Source organism: Silene latifolia, chromosome 1 (assembly GCF_048544455.1).
Source record: "Silene latifolia isolate original U9 population chromosome 1, ASM4854445v1, whole genome shotgun sequence".
Lineage (NCBI taxonomy): Eukaryota > Viridiplantae > Streptophyta > Magnoliopsida > Caryophyllales > Caryophyllaceae > Silene > Silene latifolia.
In genome coordinates, this window is record NC_133526.1 from 191,411,849 (window position 1) to 191,431,206 (window position 19,358).

General features: G+C 36.2%; 3 protein-coding genes across 3 annotated transcripts; 2 read left to right on the plus strand and 1 right to left on the minus strand.

The window, feature by feature from the left end:
* Positions 1–495: 495 nt before the first annotated feature.
* LOC141614302 (uncharacterized) lies at positions 496–2,795 on the minus strand. The gene is made up of 4 exons (XM_074433064.1): positions 2,456–2,795; positions 2,233–2,343; positions 1,446–1,526; positions 496–731 (listed from the first exon to the last, which is right to left on the minus strand). The coding sequence occupies exons 1-4, from the start codon at positions 2,702–2,704 to the stop codon at positions 657–659; spliced, it is 516 nt and encodes a 171-aa protein (XP_074289165.1). The 5' UTR covers positions 2,705–2,795; the 3' UTR covers positions 496–656.
* Positions 2,796–6,240: 3,445 nt separating this feature from the next.
* Positions 6,241–11,713, plus strand: LOC141614267 (histone deacetylase 9-like). Its single transcript, XM_074433027.1, has 14 exons — positions 6,241–6,428; positions 6,526–6,638; positions 6,727–6,844; positions 7,946–8,020; positions 8,112–8,331; positions 9,104–9,167; positions 9,402–9,494; positions 9,584–9,692; positions 9,825–9,874; positions 9,965–10,055; positions 10,452–10,522; positions 10,714–10,812; positions 11,230–11,296; positions 11,392–11,713. The coding sequence occupies exons 1-14, from the start codon at positions 6,392–6,394 to the stop codon at positions 11,472–11,474; spliced, it is 1,290 nt and encodes a 429-aa protein (XP_074289128.1). The 5' UTR covers positions 6,241–6,391; the 3' UTR covers positions 11,475–11,713.
* A 1,153-nt stretch (positions 11,714–12,866) lies between these two features.
* Positions 12,867–18,325, plus strand: LOC141614260 (neutral/alkaline invertase 3, chloroplastic). Its single transcript, XM_074433023.1, has 7 exons — positions 12,867–13,175; positions 13,697–14,395; positions 15,500–15,665; positions 15,750–15,961; positions 16,373–16,866; positions 17,388–17,436; positions 17,527–18,325. Exons 2-7 carry the CDS (start codon positions 13,781–13,783, stop codon positions 17,851–17,853), a joined length of 1,863 nt encoding a protein of 620 aa, XP_074289124.1. The 5' UTR covers positions 12,867–13,175; positions 13,697–13,780; the 3' UTR covers positions 17,854–18,325.
* The last annotated feature ends 1,033 nt before the right edge of the window (positions 18,326–19,358 follow it).

A 19,358-nucleotide genomic window follows, 5' to 3' on the forward strand; every position in this document is an offset into this window, starting at 1 on the left:
TTTAATCTTTATTCTCGATTTAAATTCTAAATTTTTATAAAAGAAATTCATACTTCAATTTTAAAACTTATAAATATACATTGGCTTTTATATTATGTTTCACTCCTTTTTTGGTTTTCACTTTTCCTTTTCTATACTTTCGCATTTTGAGGTGTGTGTTCACCCATTGATGGTTCTAAAGGATGATTCATGTCAGCCGACCCCAAACTATTTTGAGATTAAAGCTCTGATGTTATTGTTGTTGTTGTTGTTGTTGTATCAGATATCAATCTATTTATGAAATTTTTCCACAATAATTGAGCTTTTTGAAAGAATTTGTGGGAAATAGAATAGAATCCACTATAAAGGGTATTTAATTTTTGCACAAAACTTGAGTATGTAATGGTGCAAACTTTAAGGCTATTGTATATTTGTATGCCATTTTGGTCTTTTTAACAAACATTTCGGATCATTTACATCCCTACTCCAAATCAGTGAAAAAAACATACAATAATAATTCCAATATAACACCAGACACAATGTAGAATTTACACAAACCAAACAAATTAATCTTAATAAATCACACTAGAAAAAATTCATCCCTTGATCATCCCCTGGTATTACATCAGACAGTCAATGATATATAATATATTGTTTTTACACAAATTAGACACAAGTTAGTGTAGAGATTCAATGTGCTTGCTGAGCTCCTCTAACTTCTTAAACCTCAGCTTCTCACTTTCACCCAGCATCTGTCCAATTAATTACCAAATTATATGTCTTACAAGTTACAACGTGACATTAATAACAATAGTAATAAATAAGTGTTTAACGAGCAAAAATAATCATCTCATATTGAGCAACTCTCAATGATTGATTAAAAGAACTTGCTTGCGATTTTTATAGAATTGTCAAGCAAGTTGTTTATCTCTCGAGTTTGAAAAAACAAACCTGATTTCTAGCAACACCGACTCTATTAAGCTACTAGTTTGAAATTAATTTGCTTATTTTTTATTGGATGATTGGGGGTGATGTAAGACCACTTTAACTACAATTTGTTTGTTGCTTACCATGAGAGAAGTACATAGTAGCTAGAAAGCCATGTAGCTTGAAAATTTGACATGGCAAGGTAAGCCACAAGGTAGTGTAACTTGGTGCAAGGTGGAGTCTAGTGATTAAAATTTGGGTGAAATTTTCAGGAGACTCGGGTTCAAACCTCCCCAAGAGCAATTTTGTGCAGTATTTATGGCCCAAGTCCATGCCTAATAGACTTCTAGCCTATCACTTTCGGGTGGCTTACCTGATTTATGGGGTTTGCAGGCTATCTCGTATACCGAGGATTTACCTAGTGCGCACCAAAAATAGCGGCCTAGCTTACCATTGTAGATGCTTTTCGATTTTATTGTATAGTTTGTTTTTTTCAGTTACATGAAAAATGCATCATTACATTTTATTTGTGTACATACCTCCATTAATTTGGCAACTAGTTGAGCTTTTTCTTTGCTCTTCTCATTGAATGCATCCAGGAATTCTTTGTATTCTCTTTGCTGTACAATATCAAATAATCATAAAATCATGAACATAGCCAACTTTTGCTTAGAGAAAAGCACTAAAGCAGTAAGTTGCATAATAGGATAGTCTTTATTCTTTGGGTATCAAATTAAAGGAATTCTTAATTTTTAACCCATCATCACACTTGTGGTGTCAAAATATCTCAGTAGCCGGCAAAAACTTAGGTATGACGGTCTTAAGATGAAGTAGTAATCGGACTTGAATCGTTAACATTATCGAAATTTCACAGAAATTTATAGTCCCGTCTTTTTTACGCAAAACCATTAGAAAAATGCGAAATCACTTGTGAAAAAAAAGTTATATGCTCATGTAATAATGATCAAAGGTTTAATTAAGAGCATACAATGTCTTGCAAGTGATGTCTCGAAAAACGTTCGGGGGTTTTAACTAAAAATTTCAAAATTCTCGTCTTTCAGAAGGGGATAGCTCTCATGCCAGCCCCCTTGCTCCACCACAGGACTCCAAAGCACCATTACTTGCAATAAAAGTGATGCCAAAAGCTCATTTGACACGGTCTTAAGCTTTGAACAGTGTTTTTCATTATAATGATCTAATATCATACTATATGATACTATTGTACTCTTAACACAGTTTTAAACAGGACTAACTAAAACGCCAAATCTGAAAGTATAAATGGTTATTATAAACTTATAACTACTTTATTATTAGCTAATAACATACCTTCTTTTGACATGTTATTCCAAGAGGCTTGAGCTCTTTATTGAGTGTGTCAATCCTCTTTCTCACTACTCCAACTTCTTTTCTCATTGGATCTTGTAGAGCTTCAAGTTCCTAATATAAATTTTTCAGAAAACTAATTAAAAATATTATTTCATGTTTTCGGCCTAAAATGAAGTGTCGGTACAATAAGGTCCAACACGCGTAATTGTTAAAATAATAATACCTCGCGAATTTCTCCAAGGCGCTTAGACTCGAGTTCAACACGGCCTAATTGAGCTTCAATACGCTCCTTAACCGCCATCTTCTTCTTCTCGATCTCTTCTTCCTTAGCTCTAAAAGTCGATAACACTGTCCGAGACAATTCTTCATCCTTGTCACTCATTGCAGGGCTTCCAATGAAACTCATAGCTCCTGAATTTTTCATTTGTGTTACTTGTTGTTGTTCCCATATGATCTGCTTTTCTGTTGTCATTGCTTAAATAAGTTTACCCCTAATGATATTTTGCTACAGTTTAGCTTTCAAGGCAATGAATAGATATGATATAAAATGAAACAAAAGCATAGGATTTGTGATATTTATAGATACATCATGTATTATACTCCCTCCTATTCATTCATTTTGTCCTCCTTCTATTTTGCACGAAATTAAGAAAATGATTTTGGACCACACAAAACACTCTATTCCACTCTACCCCACATGTAATTAAATTTGGACCACACAAAAGTTACCAAAAAAGGAAAGAGGGACAAAAATCCGACTAGCTTCGATAAGGAAAGAGGGACAAAATGAATGAATAGGAGGAAGTATAATATAGTAATTGACAAGGACAATGACTAGAATTCCTAACTTTGAAAAAGAAAAGTGAAATGTAAGAAATTTTCAACCTTTCTTAGGAGCAGGTTTTACTCTTAAGGCCCCCAATGAGCATTTTATTAAAGTTTAAATTTGTTGATGCCAAAGTATATTTGATCATTAGATGGACCTACAATATTAAATCTCGGTTTGAAATTTGATCTTGAATTAATGGTCATGGCTTAGTCTCAATCATTATTATATAAATGCGACTATATATACAGTACAGTTGCAGTAAACTCCAAAACTTTGATAACTCGATGATCACAAAGTGTCGTGGCTGGTATTTATTAAAACCTTAGATGGACATGCTTTGGTAGATTTGTTATTCTTTAAAGTAGGTGGATAAGTGGATTGCCTACTTCATCTAATCTAATTGTTATAATTTCCTTATATCTTCTCCCTATCCAAATATATATATGGATGATTGTTTAGCTTGAGATCTTATTGTGACTTTTTTTTTTTTTACTAAAATTATCTAATTTGAAATGAACTGAAACTGAGTCCGAAGAACACGCTTCTACTTTTTTTTACATATCAAACGAAACAAAAACCAATTATAAAGATGACTTTGATCCAAAATGATTTGAAACGGGCTAACATAAAAATATGATCTTATTATACACGGAGTAAAAAGGTTTTCATTATTTTAAAATCAGACAAAAAAGCAAATTTTGTTATATACCCTTCTGCAATTCTGTAGTGCAAGGGATACATGTTTCTGATTCCTTGTAAGAGAGGTGCTTGATGCAGAAGACTTCTTGAGGATTGGACAATAAAGAGTCATCTATACTACACTACATACCCTAGATAATGAAAAAAAATTATACTACATGGATAAAATGGTAAAGAAAAAAACTTAAGGACCAAGACAGGGTAGGAGAAGAGTTGTCTTGCCTTTTACAGGTATTTAGTCCCTAACTTTGCGCCTTTGTTAAAGAACATAGTACTTGGCTATGCATATTTTCTAAGGAGTAGTTTTTAATGTTAATCTTGCTACTTTAGGACCATATGATGCCATGATGGCAATACATTTTTGTATTAGGTAAGACAACAAGGTTCGTCTACTGATTAGTACCGAGACTCGATATCACCCTCTCACATGTCCTTATGTAGAGTCCATCATTTTAATGAACCCTACATAGTCCATGTAAGGGTGTTATCGAGATTGGTTACCATCTGGTAGCACTCTCTCTCATTTTTCATGCTAGTGGCAAGTGGGTTTCAAAACCCAACTCATAAATATCATATCTCGATAACTTTATGTATGCAAATGTTGTAATGTGACACCGTGTTAGCCGAAACTTGTTACTGCTTTTTGCATCGCGGCACAGTTGCCAAAGGTATACAGCATGCAAGTTATAATTTTTAGTTTACAGTAGAATGTAATCATCAAACATAGGAGCAACATAGATTGGTCAGTCAAGGGTTTTTAAAGATAGGTTAGAAAAGAAAAGGTTAGCATTGAGCTGGTTTGGTTGTCTAGTTTAAAGGTAACAGCAAGATTCTTATGATACCTCTTACTTTTGTTTGTTAGAAATGGATATTTATGACATTGAAGTATCAAATCCAGAAACAGATTACCAACATTAAGGTGTTTATGAACTGTATCATACCATGCACTTTAGTACATACTTTACTGCTTTACTTAGTAATCCGTACGAATATGCTCCTCCTATGTCTTAGGAACTTCTTTATCAATAGATTTTAGGAAAATGAGTTGCTGACACCCAATTTATGCGTCACCCTCTCAAATGCAATAAGTAGGGAGCCCTTTAATAAAGAATACATGTGAGAGGGTGACACCCAATCTCGACGTCACCCGGTGGCGCTCTATCCTTATGTGCAATGTGCTTTTAAGACAATGACAAACTAATGTAGTAAGGCTCTCTTTAGTAGTAAAATTAGCCGAAAAGCAGGGACGTTTAAGGCCTTGTGCAGCCAAGGTGGGGGAACGAGACCTTCAATTTTGGTCATCGAATTTACAATCTTTATTGATGAAATTCAATATAAACCTCAAAATATAGTACCCTTCTTGCGCATTCATATTGGGGCCTTATTTCTTCTGTGGTGCACTGACCCTCCGTTTATTTTAAGACATCCCTGCCGGAAAAGTAGTTGAAACCTGAAAAGTTAACTGAAACATGGAAATAAGGTAATTGATTATATAAAAAAATGTTTGACAAACTAGCTATAAAGATATGTGTGATACTCCCTCTGTGTCACAAAGACCTTCTCATTTGACGTTACACGGTAGCTGAAATTTTGGTCAAATAAACTACCTGAAATGCCTTGTTAAACATAGCCTAAGTCTTACAAGTTGCTACATAGTTAGAACTTAGAAGCAAAGGTTTTTATATAGAATAATGATAACGGTTAAACACAATCCGAAACATTTATAGCCGCTCTAATAAACGATTTCTGTCATTTGAAACAATTTGGCTTAGGTTTAGGGTTTTGTCGAACCAAACCGCACACAAATCGAATAAATTAGCTCGTCCAAGTGGGGGAAATGATGCAATAGGTAAGATAGGTAGGGTAATATTGATTAAATCGTTTCAAAATTATGAATGACCCGTTTCTCTAGTCTAATAAAAATGAATTTGAATTCTAAAAAAAGAATTCAGGGATCAAAGTTCAAAAAGTGAAACAAATACTCTAACAAAGATTTTAAGATGACAATTTAATAATGGTAGAAAATAACTTAGAATTCTTTTTTTATCTTGAGCCATGACACATTCTTGTTGCTGAAACGCCCTTGGCCGCCTTTTTTTATGGAAATCACGATATAATCTAATCTATACCTTCGTTCCTCAATTGGTCAGAAATGACAATCCTTATGCGAGATCGTTCCTCAGATTGTCCCTCGACAGTTGTGCTTTGATGAGGTTTGCTTTCCCTAGTTAACGAGACTTTGATTAGTCCTTGTCGATTAGGGAAAATGACCTAGTTACGACATTACTTCGCGGTTTTCCTCAATAGTAGTTATGAATACGATAAATTTTAAAAGTGTGTCCCTACTCCCGATTCAGTAGAAAACCGAAAACCCAACTATAGGTGGTGGCCTGGTGGGTAATGGACTAACGGAGTAACGGGTAGCATTATGACCCGGACTGAAATCAGTTTCCTCGGTAGAAAACCGAAAAATGAAACGCAAACAAGTCCGGTCGACGATTAAACGAGTCAGTCAATAGTCACAGTATCGCACCTCCACTTTGTACTGCTCCGTCAATGGTGATTTTCGCCTAATTTCCTAAATTTCGCTCAAATTTCACTCTCTATCTCTCTCCTCAAATATCTTCCAGTATGCGCTCCAAAGACAAGATTTCATACTTCTACGACGGTATCATCATCTTCTTCTCTCTCTCTCCAAAACCCTAATTTTTCCGATTTTTTCGTAAATTGATTGTTGCATAATCAATTTTATGAATGTGTTGCAGGAGATGTCGGAAACGTGTATTTCGGTCCAAATCATCCTATGAAGCCTCACCGTCTTTGTATGACTCATCATCTTGTGCTTTCTTACGAACTTCATCAGAAAATGGAAATTTATGTACGTTTAATTTGAGTTAATTCATTGATTTTGTGAATTTTAGTGTTCTTGTGGTGTATTTTGACGGATTTTGGTTAATACGGTGTAGAGACCGCATAAAGCGTATCCAACGGAGTTAGCACAGTTTCATTCTGCTGATTATGTGGAGTTTTTGCATCGTATTACGCCAGATAAGCAGGAGGAATTCATGTCTGAGATGGCGAAATGTACGCCTTCGTTGCTTTTGGCTTGCTTTCTTTGTGTGTTTTATTTTACTTGTATATGCGTTATGATGAATGCGGCCGAATCTTCGTTTGATAGCTGCTTGTCAGGGTTGCAAATGCGTAATTTTCTTTTTTTTTTTATGTAAGAAGGCTGGGAAGAAGGAAGTGGATTTGGTTACATAACTAATCTAGCTTATATCATTGTCAATCACTTGGTGATGCGTTGATACTCGTTAAATTAAGATAAATCATCGGTATATATGGTGTTGATAAAGAGTGGCGAATGTGTACTTATTTTGTTCTTAATATCAATTTTATTTTTCTGGCCTTGAGCTTTTCCTAGTCTTGTCGGACCAGTAGAATGTGCTCTTTAGTAGGTGAACAAGAATACATGATACTGTTTGTTATGGAGGCTGGGAGAGCGAGGGAGTGAAAGAAAGTGAGGATTGAAGTGTTTGAAGAAAGGGAAGGGAAGGCAAGGCGGAAGCAGAAAGAAAGAAAACATAGATTATGGTGTTGCTCAACTCTTTGAAAGGATTGAAAGTAATCTATTCTTGTATTTGTTATCGTTATAGTTGAACGAGGCTGTGAAGTTCTGATTGAACATCATCTCTAATTGAGGCATTAGTGTTGTTAGGATTAGGTATTATATCTGTTACTATACCAAATTTACAAAAGATTTGGACCTCCCCCATTGATTAGTAAACAAGACAGTCGTTTCAAACTTAGACGTGTTGCTAGCAAATCTGGTTTTATATTGATTGAATATTTGAACAAGGGTAAAAAAATAGGCGATGCTGAAAAAAAGAAGTAAGTCTTGAATACTAGGGATTCCATAAATGGCGGTGAACTTGATCTGATGATCATCCGTGTATTTTATTCACTGATGACAAGTGAGGTTCAAACTCATTCTAGTATAATCTATCATCCATAAATGATGGCAGTAATTACTAAATAGTTGTACATTCTGCCATTCATCAATGTAATGCTTGTGATACTCCTTAAAATTTCTTGATTTCTTTGTATATAATTCCTTTATAGCATACAGGTTTTCTTGATATGCGACTATAAGTTGGCTAACATAATGGTTATGCTTCCTTTCAGTTAATCTTGGAGGAGACTGCCCGGTTTTTGACAACTTGTTTGAATTTTGCCAAATTTATGCTGGCGGAACCATTGGTAATTTTGACTTTGGTTGCTGTATTTGAATGACTAATGCGCTTGCAATATTGTATTCTAAGTTGCTAATGATTGAGTTAACTGTGTGCAGATGCTGCCCGAAGGTTGAACAATAAACTTTGTGACATTGCTATAAACTGGGCTGGTGGATTGCATCACGCTAAGAAATGCGAGGCATCTGGATTTTGTTACATAAATGATTTGGTATTGGGAATTTTGGAGCTTTTGAAGTATCATGCACGTGTTCTTTACATTGATATAGATGTGCATCATGGTGATGGTGTTGAAGAGGCATTCTACTTCACTGACAGGTAATTTTAATTCTTAAATTAATTAGGTAAGACAAATAGGAGCGGAAGGGAAGGAATGGAGAGGGAGGTTGTCCCTCGGCTCCTATTCAACCTTACTAAACAGGGGAAGTCGTCCCTACCCTTTTCCCTCCAAATTCCTCTATCCAATCAAAGAGTAAATGATTGTTAAGATTAGATTATAGTTGAATATCATTTGAGGAGGGAAGGGGTAGAGACTAGAAAGGGAGAATGGAGTAAGGAGGTTTTAGTATGTCTTATGTTGGAGGGATTTTAATTTCTAGACGGAGGGAAAATGTATCCTTCAATCTTCCACTCTGTTTGTTTCCCTCTCATCCTAAATTGCATGCCTCACTTTCCATGCAAATCCCTTTATCCAAACATAGGCTACGGGTGTTGTGATATATTGTCATAATGTTTATGAATCAATGGACGTTCCACTCAATATAAAATACTTCTGTTGCACCTTTGCATTGATGTTCTGAAGTCAAAAGTTTCAAAACTAATATGTTGAGAAATAAAATATTAATAATATGATACTAAAATGATTACATCTCGAATAAAACCATGTATTCAACAAACAAGAAATATATGTCCAAGAAAAAAAAAACTGTTGGAAGTGTTTGGAAGAACAATTTTGAATAGAGGAAGTTATTTATGTTGCTTGGACGTTGACATCTGGTTTAGAGCCGAAGTCCTGTTTTGCTTCTAAATAAATAGAGGTGATAACATATGTTTGCTTGTGCTGTAAGTTCTCTCTTTCTTTCTGTTTCAGGGTTATGACTGTCAGTTTCCACAAGTATGGAAATATGTTCTTTCCTGGAACAGGAGATGTCAAGGTAAGACTTTCATTTTCCTACTCCTTGCATTGGGATTGGTTCTTATGTGGTTTTTAGTTTCTTGTTGTTCGCTGGTGCTAGTTGATCTGTATCTTTAATAAGTAATGAGGTAGAATTTTAAATTTTTACATTGTTAAAGAAGCTTGTTGATCTAAGAAAAGACTTGAGCTATATTTTCTTTTGCTTCTCCGCTTCTCTACATGTTGCGTAATTATTCGTTTGCCAATCTTGAAGGAAATTGGAGAGAAGGAAGGTAAATATTATGCCATAAATGTTCCGCTTAAGGATGGGATTGATGACAACAGCTTTACTAGACTATTCAAGACGGTAAGGTCTAATTTCCGGGGCCACCAGGTCTAATATGAGTCAATGAACATGTGCTTGAGAGCGATGACAAATCTCTTGTTTTCTCGCAGATTATTTCGAAGGTTGTTGAGTTCTATCAGCCAGGAGTTATTGTTTTACAATGTGGAGCTGATTCACTTGCAGGAGACCGATTAGGCTGCTTCAACCTCTCCATTGATGGTGCCGGTTTTTTGTAATTGACCACATTTATCTTATTGTTGGCTGGTAATTTTGTTGGAACGACATTTTGTAGCGGTCCTGGTTGCAAAGCAGATTTTAATCCTGTTCTTTATTTGCTCTGACTATTTACAGGACATGCAGAATGTGTGAGGTTTGTGAAGAAATTTAATCTGCCCTTGCTGGTAAGTTTGGGGAAATGAAGTGCATTGCTACATATTATGCTTTTGTCGTTTAAAGTCATATCGACTAACATGAGGGGATTTATTTATTAGGTTACTGGAGGAGGGGGATACACAAAGGAGAATGTTGCTCGATGTTGGGCAGTGGAAACAGGGGTTCTTTTAGATACAGATCTGCCAAATGGTATTCCTCTCCATCTCTTGTTAAGTTCTCGCATTTTTCTTTTACCAATATTTTTCTCGGTAACAATTTTTTCAAACATTTTTTTATTTTGCAAAATCACGTGAAATTTCACTTTAATGATTATTTTTCGCACTTCATCATGTTAAAAAGCGTCATTAATGTTCATGAAAGTTGACTATGTTATACCTTTGTTTGCCAAAATGAGAATTTCTAAACCTCATGTCACCATAATGGGAATTCCAAACCCTTGATCACCAAAGTGAAATTTGTGAAACCCCATTACACCAAATTGAAATTAGCTCAAATCTCCTAGCATCAAGATGGAAATAATCCTTCTTTTATTGGTCCTCGTATCAATAATTTTCTGATAAAAATGGGAAATGATTCTTCTTGCAGAAATTCCACACAATGACTACAGTGAATATTTTGGACCAGATTATTCCTTGAGGATACCTAGTGGATACATTGTATGTTTCTCCTTCTATGTTTTTCCTCCAAAATCAGTACATGGTTTTGGATAGCTACATTTTGATTTTGTATTATCAAGGTTCTTTGGTTATAAGTAATGTGGTTTAGGTAGTGTAAATAATATTTTGTACTGATATTGGAGGTTATAAATACTGTAATTTAAGACGGATCCCGTTTGGTTTCATTGCAGGAGAACATGAATAGTAAATCATACCTAACTTCAATCAAAATGCAAGTTATGGAGAATCTTCGTCGTATCCAACATGCTCCAAATGTACAAATGCATGAGGTTAGTTTTGTTACCATAATTTTAGCGATGACAATTATTTTACTTCCATCAGAAAGTGGCTTTTGTTTCAATTTTGGGTGCGTTTTAATTTCCTTAGGAAGGAAACTTCATTGGCAGTTTAGCCGCATGGATGTTTTGTGAAGTGTTCTTAGAGCCTCTTTATAGTAAAATAATCTTATAGGGAGTCAATGTTAATGTTTGCTATCACAAGGACTGATGATCCTTCGTTCACTATTATTTTATCGTATCATATTGTTTTTGTGAGAGCGTTTTTTATCGTGGTCCATCTTTGTAGTTTATATTTTATATACGCTGCCTTTAGTGCAATGATAATGTGTCCATTGCCTGCTAGGAAATGCTAGTTCTGAAACTTCCAATTAGTTCAAAACAGAGAATTTATATTATAGCTATTTGCAGGTTCCTCCAGATTTTTACATTCCGGATTTTGATGAAAATGAGGAAAACCCGGATGAGCGCATTAATCGTAAGTCTAATCAGACTAACATGTACTCCACATACATATTCCCATCTTGTTTATCAGAGTTTGTATCTTTCTTCTTACACGTGTAAAATCCTCAGAGCAAACACGGGACAAGCTTATTCAGCGGGATGATGAGTACTACAATGGCGACCGTGACAACGATAACAGGGACGATGTTTAGGTGTGATCCGACTGAAGATTTTGCACCACCTGCGTTTGGTCAAATTCAGTAAGTGTGGTGAGCTTAGACATTGTAAATGTACATAGGCTTTTACATCTAGTCGGTTCATTAAATTTTCAGCTTAGGCCTAGCTCAGCTGTATAATTGGATTGTAACTTTTGCGCTTCGTTTCCGATGAAGTTTATTGTGAAGCGTCATTCATTCGATGCGATTCTCAATACAATTTTCATTTTGGATCATACTTTAGGCAAGTAATGTTGAAATTTTGTCGTAATCGTGTTGCCGGTTGATGTGTTGTTGAATCTGGTCTCTGTGTCTTCCCCTTTAATAGGACGTGTAAAGAGAAAAAGAACTGCGAAAACTTGGGATTTCAAAACAATTTGGGGCACGTAAAGTAAATGCATACTCAGAGGACACATGCTCCTTGAGGTTGCGTGCTGGTGACTTCTCTTCCACAAGAATGGACGAGATCTTTAATGGTCTCCCAAACTGCCTAAAGATACTACTTTTCCTACTTGTAAACAATATCCAAACCACAAATGGAAAGTTTTAACAAAACTGTTGGGTTTATATCGACTCTGTTGCCGGGTTACTGTCGCTGCTCTAGTTAGCATTTAGCAACTTCAACATGTGAAATGGTACTATAAATCCGTCTCTAAGAGTGACGGCCATGTCTTTGAAGGATCGCCAAGTCCTCTGATGACTTCAGCCCTTCTCATCTCATAAACGACCTCAAAAACGAGATTTTGATTTTTTTTCTAAGGGAGGAATATTATTATTATTATTATTATTATTATTATTTTTTTTTTTTTTTTTTTTTTTTTGTTAAAACTAGATTGATCCTCTAAAGTAGGACCAACTTATCTCATCCTTTCGAATGATAGAGATAAGTTGAAGCCACCGACTTTCAAACCACCTCGAAAGAGTGTCCAATAGAAGCCATAAAGTCGGCAACTTTGTTGGTTTCACGAAAACAATGTTTAATTATCACTTTATTAAAGAACTGAAGATCTAATTTTACATCCTTGATAATACTAGAAATTTCTCAAGGAATTTGCCAAGTATTACGGATTGAGTTGATAACACATAAATTATCACCTTCTACAATTAACTTCGCGACTTTTAAGTATTTAGCTGTAAAATGCCTTCTTTTAAAGCGAGAGATTTAGCAACAAGAATACTATTAGATCCGCATTTTTTTTTGTTATGAATGGTTCTATTGTTCGCAATTTATTATTTCAATTCATGACTTCATGAGTAGTTTGAGTACCGTTTCACATAACATTATCAGCTAACTAGTAATATAAGGTACACTCAAAAACTTTGAAAATCTCAAACGCCAGAGGGGCGAGGGCCGCCGCTAGCCCTCCCTAACTCCACCACTAATGAAAAGGGATTGAACTCATGACCTCGTGATTAAGGGATTAGGTGAGCAAACCCACGGCAAACCCATTTGGTTGGAGTATTATTTTATGAAGAGAGCAAACTCGTGGCATCTTCCTAATCTCGCGTCTTCTCTTCTACTGCTGCGTATAACGAGTTAACCAACCATTGTCCATTTCTCCAATACTACATACTTCATACTTCAACCCTTCAAAATACCATCTTTTCCATATCAAATCTCATTAAAGATTGACAAGAAAAATTAAAAATAAAAATTCAGAAATTATCAACCCCCAATTTTCTTCCTTTCACTCACAGGTACACTTTACTTCTGAAATCGCTTTAGCTTTAGATTTTAATTACTCTTTCCGTCCCAATTATTTGTTTACCTTTTATATTCGTTACACAAGGAGTAATTTTAATTACAGATAAACAAATGGGAGGCGTATTGTATTATGGAATTGTGAATGTATAAATTCTCTTCACCCTTAAACCATTTCTCCATTTTGTATGAATTTCACTTAGAAATACTTATGCTTTTACATACAGCATGATTTTCTGATCATATGGTAAAAAAAATGATATAATTTGCTCCATTTTTTCGTTGTTTATTGTGTTGTATTGCTTTATTTATCTTAAAGTTTTAATCTTTGGAAAGTTCATCATATGGGCTGATGGAATTTTCTCAATTTTTGATATGATTGCCCTATTTTTGATGTTTTGTTAAATTGTATTGCTGTTTTTTAATTGTTATATTGTGTTGTATTGCTTAATTTGTCTTAAATTATTAATCTTTAGAAAGTTTATCATGTGGGTTGATGAGATTTTCTCATTTGTAGGCTCCATTTGGGTAATTGGATTGTTGGTGTTCATCTTCAGTTCCATTTTATTGGATTTTTGAGTAAAAAGAGATAATTAAGATCATGGAAATCGCTGCTTCGGAAGCATGTTTACATTTGTTGTCAGGGCCAGGAATTTGGTATCCTAGTCTTAAATCTTACCCATGTATTGGCATGGTCAAATTCGCTCCTTGTTCTAAATGGTTGAAGGATTCGAGGGTGAAATCGATTTCTCGTTATAGTAGTGGTGGTGGTGGTGGTGCTAGAAGGCTTGATTGTTTGAGTTGTAAATGCCTTAGAGATGAGAGGAATGTAGGGGTTCCTTCTAGTGGATTAGATGGAGCTTTTCGGGAGACTGAGAAGTCGAGTTTAGGTGCGACTAATGGGACTTTCAGTTCATCTGTTGATCAAGTTGTGTCCGGTGACACGTTGGCTTCTGCTGCAGCAAAGAGTGAGAGTGTGTCGAGGGGCAAAACAGATTCGATTGAGGATGAAGCATGGGAGCTACTGAAAGAATCTATTGTGAACTATTGTGGTAATCCTGTAGGGACAATTGCTGCTAATGAACCAAATTCCTCCAATTTACTGAACTATGATCAGGTTTTTATCCGTGACTTCATACCTTCTGGGATCGCGTTCCTTTTGAAGGGGGATTATGATATTGTGCGAAATTTCATCCTTCACACACTCCAACTTCAGGTAAAGTAATGCAGTACTTCAATAGATAGAATGTGTCTTGTTAGTGCATCTTAATTGAAATCTATTGTGAGACTTTGGCGTCCGTACCTTGAAAAAGGACATTAAGGCCTTGTTTGGATATCAAAATGGGAGGGAAAGGGAAGGGAAGGGAAGGGGAGGTGGAATTGATGGTGAGTTTTTTCCTCCAAATCTTTCCTTTGTTGGAGGGAAAATTATTTGCCTTGGAGGGAAATGGAGGGATCCGTTTTCCCTCCTCTCCAAATCCCTTTTACCCAAATTTGTGAACCAAACAAGGGAACCTGTCTCTCTCCTAACCCCTCCCTTCCCCTTCCCCCCAGTCCCCTTTATCTAAACAAAGGGTAAAGGTCATCATTTTGAATTTTGATTTGTGGCTGGTGCCAACTAAGGCAACCTAATGTCATGATGTATTGCAAGTTTGCAAGGTATGGGACTTGAGCTCTACATCAGTGATTTGGGACACATATGGGGGTGGGTGGGATTGATGTAGGGTTCATATAGGAGATCGGTATTCCTACACTTTTAGCTAGCTTTTAAAGCGGGTTCTCTCATTCTCTATTTCACTCGACGGCCACCCTTCTTCACCCTTAACGGTGAAGCTGGTTTTGCCATATTTACCCAATGCTAGAAAAATGTAGCGCAAAGCCTTTCGTTGATGTAGCCTTTTACGTGTGGGTGGAGCGTTGTGTAGTCTAATGATCCTTACAAGGTGTGGGGAGGAGTCCATAATGATCATATGTAAGCTTGATGTGAGATTTATGTAGAAATGTGTTTTTCCACCCACTGCACTAGCTTTGGAAGACATTATTGTACTGACTTTTGTTTACCTTTGTAGGTTCACTTTAGAGTGTCATAAATTTTCGAAATATAAAACGAGGGTGTGATATGCAAGGGAACATAGAATAGTTTGTTTCATAAAAATATGCTAAACATAGCAGTCCTTACCGTAGTATGCTTGGGATATACAAGAATTTTTTGTCATCTTTGTCAAATTGGTAAATTTCTGGTTAGGAGCTCTGTTCGCAAAATGAGATTCGTGTGCTGAGCTGAATGATATGAAGTTTATAAAACTTGTATTATTGGCAGAGTTGGGAGAAAACCATGGATTGCCACAGTCCAGGTCAAGGACTTATGCCTGCTAGTTTCAAAGTCCGGACTGTTGCCCTAGATGGTGATGATTCTCTCACTGAGGACATATTAGATCCCGACTTTGGCGAGGCAGCTATTGGTCGTGTTGCACCAGTGGATTCTGGTGAGTGTTTAACTTTACCTAAATTTACTTTATCTAATGTTCTATTATGTACTGTTTATCACCTTTTATGCTTCTTAAATACAGGTCTTTGGTGGATTATCCTTTTACGAGCATATGGAAAAGTCTCCGGAGACCTCTCAGTACAAGAAAGGATTGATGTACAAACTGGAATCAAAATGATTTTGAAGCTATGTCTTGCTGATGGATTTGACATGTTTCCTACTCTGCTAGTGACAGATGGATCTTGCATGATTGATCGACGTATGGGAATTCATGGCCATCCCCTTGAAATTCAGGTATATCTCCATTTTCTTCATTATATTGACATGCCTTATATTGTGTATTGCTCATTCTGCAATGCAACCTTTACACAGATACTTCGTCTATCATAAGCTTGATACAATTGCTTACTGCTATAAGCTCGGGGTAGTGTTGTAGTGCTTTTACAATTTTCGAAATCTTTGCCTTTGAATTACAAATAGGTTGTGCTTCTTTTTATTATCCGAAGCAATTTTGGACCGATTTTTTTTTTTATTATGGGTCGTCCGGAAACTACCTTTTTCCCTCGTTAGCACAAGGGTAATCTTCCCCTTATTTATCTGCTCTTGGGAGCAGATGGTTTGCTGCCGGTTTCTTGGAATATGGCCTTCCTATATTCTGTTACCAACATCTTTTAATTACCAATGCTGATGTATTCATTTTGGCAGTCACTATTTTATTCGGCGTTGCTATGTGCTCGTGAGATGCTTGCTTCTGACGATGGCTCAGCTGATCTCATAAGAGCACTGAATAGTCGGTTACTTGCACTGTCATTTCACATCAGGGAATACTATTGGGTCGATATGAAGAAACTCAATGAAATTTACCGCTACAAGACTGAGGAGTATTCATTTGATGCAGTCAACAAATTCAATATATATCCTGATCAGATACCACCCTGGCTAGTGGAATGGATGCCTGATACGGGCGGATATCTTATAGGAAACTTGCAGCCTGCTCATATGGATTTTAGATTTTTCTCGCTGGGAAACTTGTGGGCAATTGTAAGCAGCCTAGCTACATCAGGTCAATCACATGCCATATTGGATCTCGTTGAAGCTAAGTGGGCTGATCTAGTCGCAGACATGCCTTTCAAAATCTGTTACCCTGCCTTAGAAAACCAAGAGTGGCGGATTGTCACTGGAGGCGATCCAAAAAACACGTATGTCCTCGTCTGCTTCAATTATTCGCCCTGCGTAAGGCATAACTCAACTTCTCTTGACTTGGGATGGGTCTAAGCCGTCTAGCCCACAAAATCATTTAGATTCGTGTCAATTCATTACGAGTCAAGGTCATTTCAGGTGCAATTTTATTACAACAACATCAGAGCCTTAATCCCAAAATGATTTGGGGTCGGCTGACATGAATCATCCTTTAGAACCGTCCATGGGTGAACGCACACCTCAAAATGTGAAAATATAGAAAAGGAAAAGTGAAAAACAAAAAGGGAGTGAAACATAATACAAAAGCCAACCTAAACTTATAGGTTTTAAAATCGAAGTCCGGATTTCAGGTGCAATTTTATTATCGGAGTTAAATCAGGTTGGTGGTTATTGATCGGAATCATATCCAGGCCGCTTTGGGTCATTTCTTGAATTATAGGTGAATCAATTTTGCTAGGTTTACTAATGAGTCGAGGAAATCAAAGTAACATCTTCTTACTTCTTGTTTGTTCTCTTGCAGGCCTTGGTCATACCACAATGGAGGTTCATGGCCTACTTTGCTCTGGCAGGTTAGTCTAAAACCCTTATAACTGACTGCCTGCGATTCATCATGTTGGTTCAAAATGCTCTCATTGCTCACAAAAGTTCCTGTTTTTCAGCTTACGGTGGCTTGCATAAAGATGGATAGACCGGAGATTGCTGAAAGAGCTGTCAAAATCGCTGAGAAACGTTTATCCAAGGACAAATGGCCTGAATATTATGATACTAAAGGAGCAAGGTTCATTGGGAAGCAATCACGGTTGTTTCAGACATGGTCGATCGCTGGTTATCTTGTAGCCAAGCTCCTCCTTGCCAAACCCAAAACCGCAAAGATCTTAATTAATGAAGAGGACTCAGATATTGTTAATGCCTTCTCCGGTTTGCTCACTGCTAGCCCGCGAAGGAAACGTCCTAGGAAAGGAACCAAGCAATCATATATTGTTTGAGCTAGCAGTTATTCTCGCGTATTTTTTCTCCAACTTTGTCAAAGTATTAGACAGTCAAGGACTCAAGGCCAACTCATGTGCCAAGAATGAAGACTCGGATTCTCCACTGAAACGTATCACTTTTGCAAAATCATTGCTTGAAGAAGAGTTCATCTCATATCGATCGTGGTATGTGGCATTGTTGTGATCTTCATGGTTTCTGAACAAGTTTTGATGTATAGATCAGGTAGTAATCTTAATTTTATTGCAGTTAGTCTTGTGAGTTGCGACTTGTGAGGCGGTCTCATCTATAAGACAAAAATACTTGCTTGGTGTTCATTTACATATATAGCTGATGGGTTTGTCTCACATGTGAGACCGTTTCATATTAGTTTTTATTTGATTTTATTGAATATATATAAAACGCGTATTTTAACTATGTGAGTTAAAATCTTTAGTGTACTTCAGTGTTCGTAAATTTATGCATTCATTGCGTGTATATCTCTGTGTTCAATATTTCTTCTGAAATCTGCCATATACTCGGTAACCTGCTAACAAGAACACTGTAGTTCAATTGAGTATTCTCTGTGTGTTTTTTGCACACGGAAAAGCTAGTTCCCATCCTTAATGAGCTTTTAGCCTCGCGACTGATGGTTACTGATGTTCACATATATTAAATCTCGGTTTGGTCTTGATCCATATATCGGCTGTAAAAATGAGAAAGTGTGATTGTTATGGTATTCCAAAACTGCAAAAAATAAAATAAAAAATATTTCATTTAAAGATAAATACTGTAATGTGGATAGAAAGTCTTGAACTCCAATTTCTGGATTAAATTGCCTGTCAATTGTTTTATATATCTCTATATGATAATGGAGATTTTAAAAAGGTTATCCAATTTCAACTAATCAAACAAAAATCCTCTTGAATAATTCCAATTTTAATAAGTGCTATGTCTCAATGCCACAAATTAATAACACAAATGATCATATATGAATATGATTGAGATATTTTCCTATGGTCGTATAATAATCATAAAACCAATCAAGACGATAGGTAGTTAATAATTATGACCTATGAAAAGTATGTAGTTGATTAATGGGTAAATGCGTTCATTTTTCTTTTTACTTAAATGATGGACCAACATAACGCAAGATCATCACACGGTGCACAATAACTTAGTTTTTTCATTATCGAGTTAGTTTTTTGATAAATTTCCAAACACGATGAAGTAGCGGTCCAACCTCTTTATATTGCTAACAGTCTAACATAAGGGTAAGACTTTGTATATCTGATCTTCCCTTACCCCCGCAATCTTTAAAAGCCATTGAGATACTGGAGTAATATTATTGTCGTTGTATCTAGTTGCGACTCCGGTGTGTGATCTCCCCAAGAGGAGGTTTGATATAGAATTAAAAAGGGTTTGGGTTAGAAATGAAAGGGGAGCAAAAGGACCAAAAAGAAGAAAGGAGACAAGTTAAAGTGTAGGATTAAAGGGAAACAGTAAAATGGGGCTGGTTGTTGGC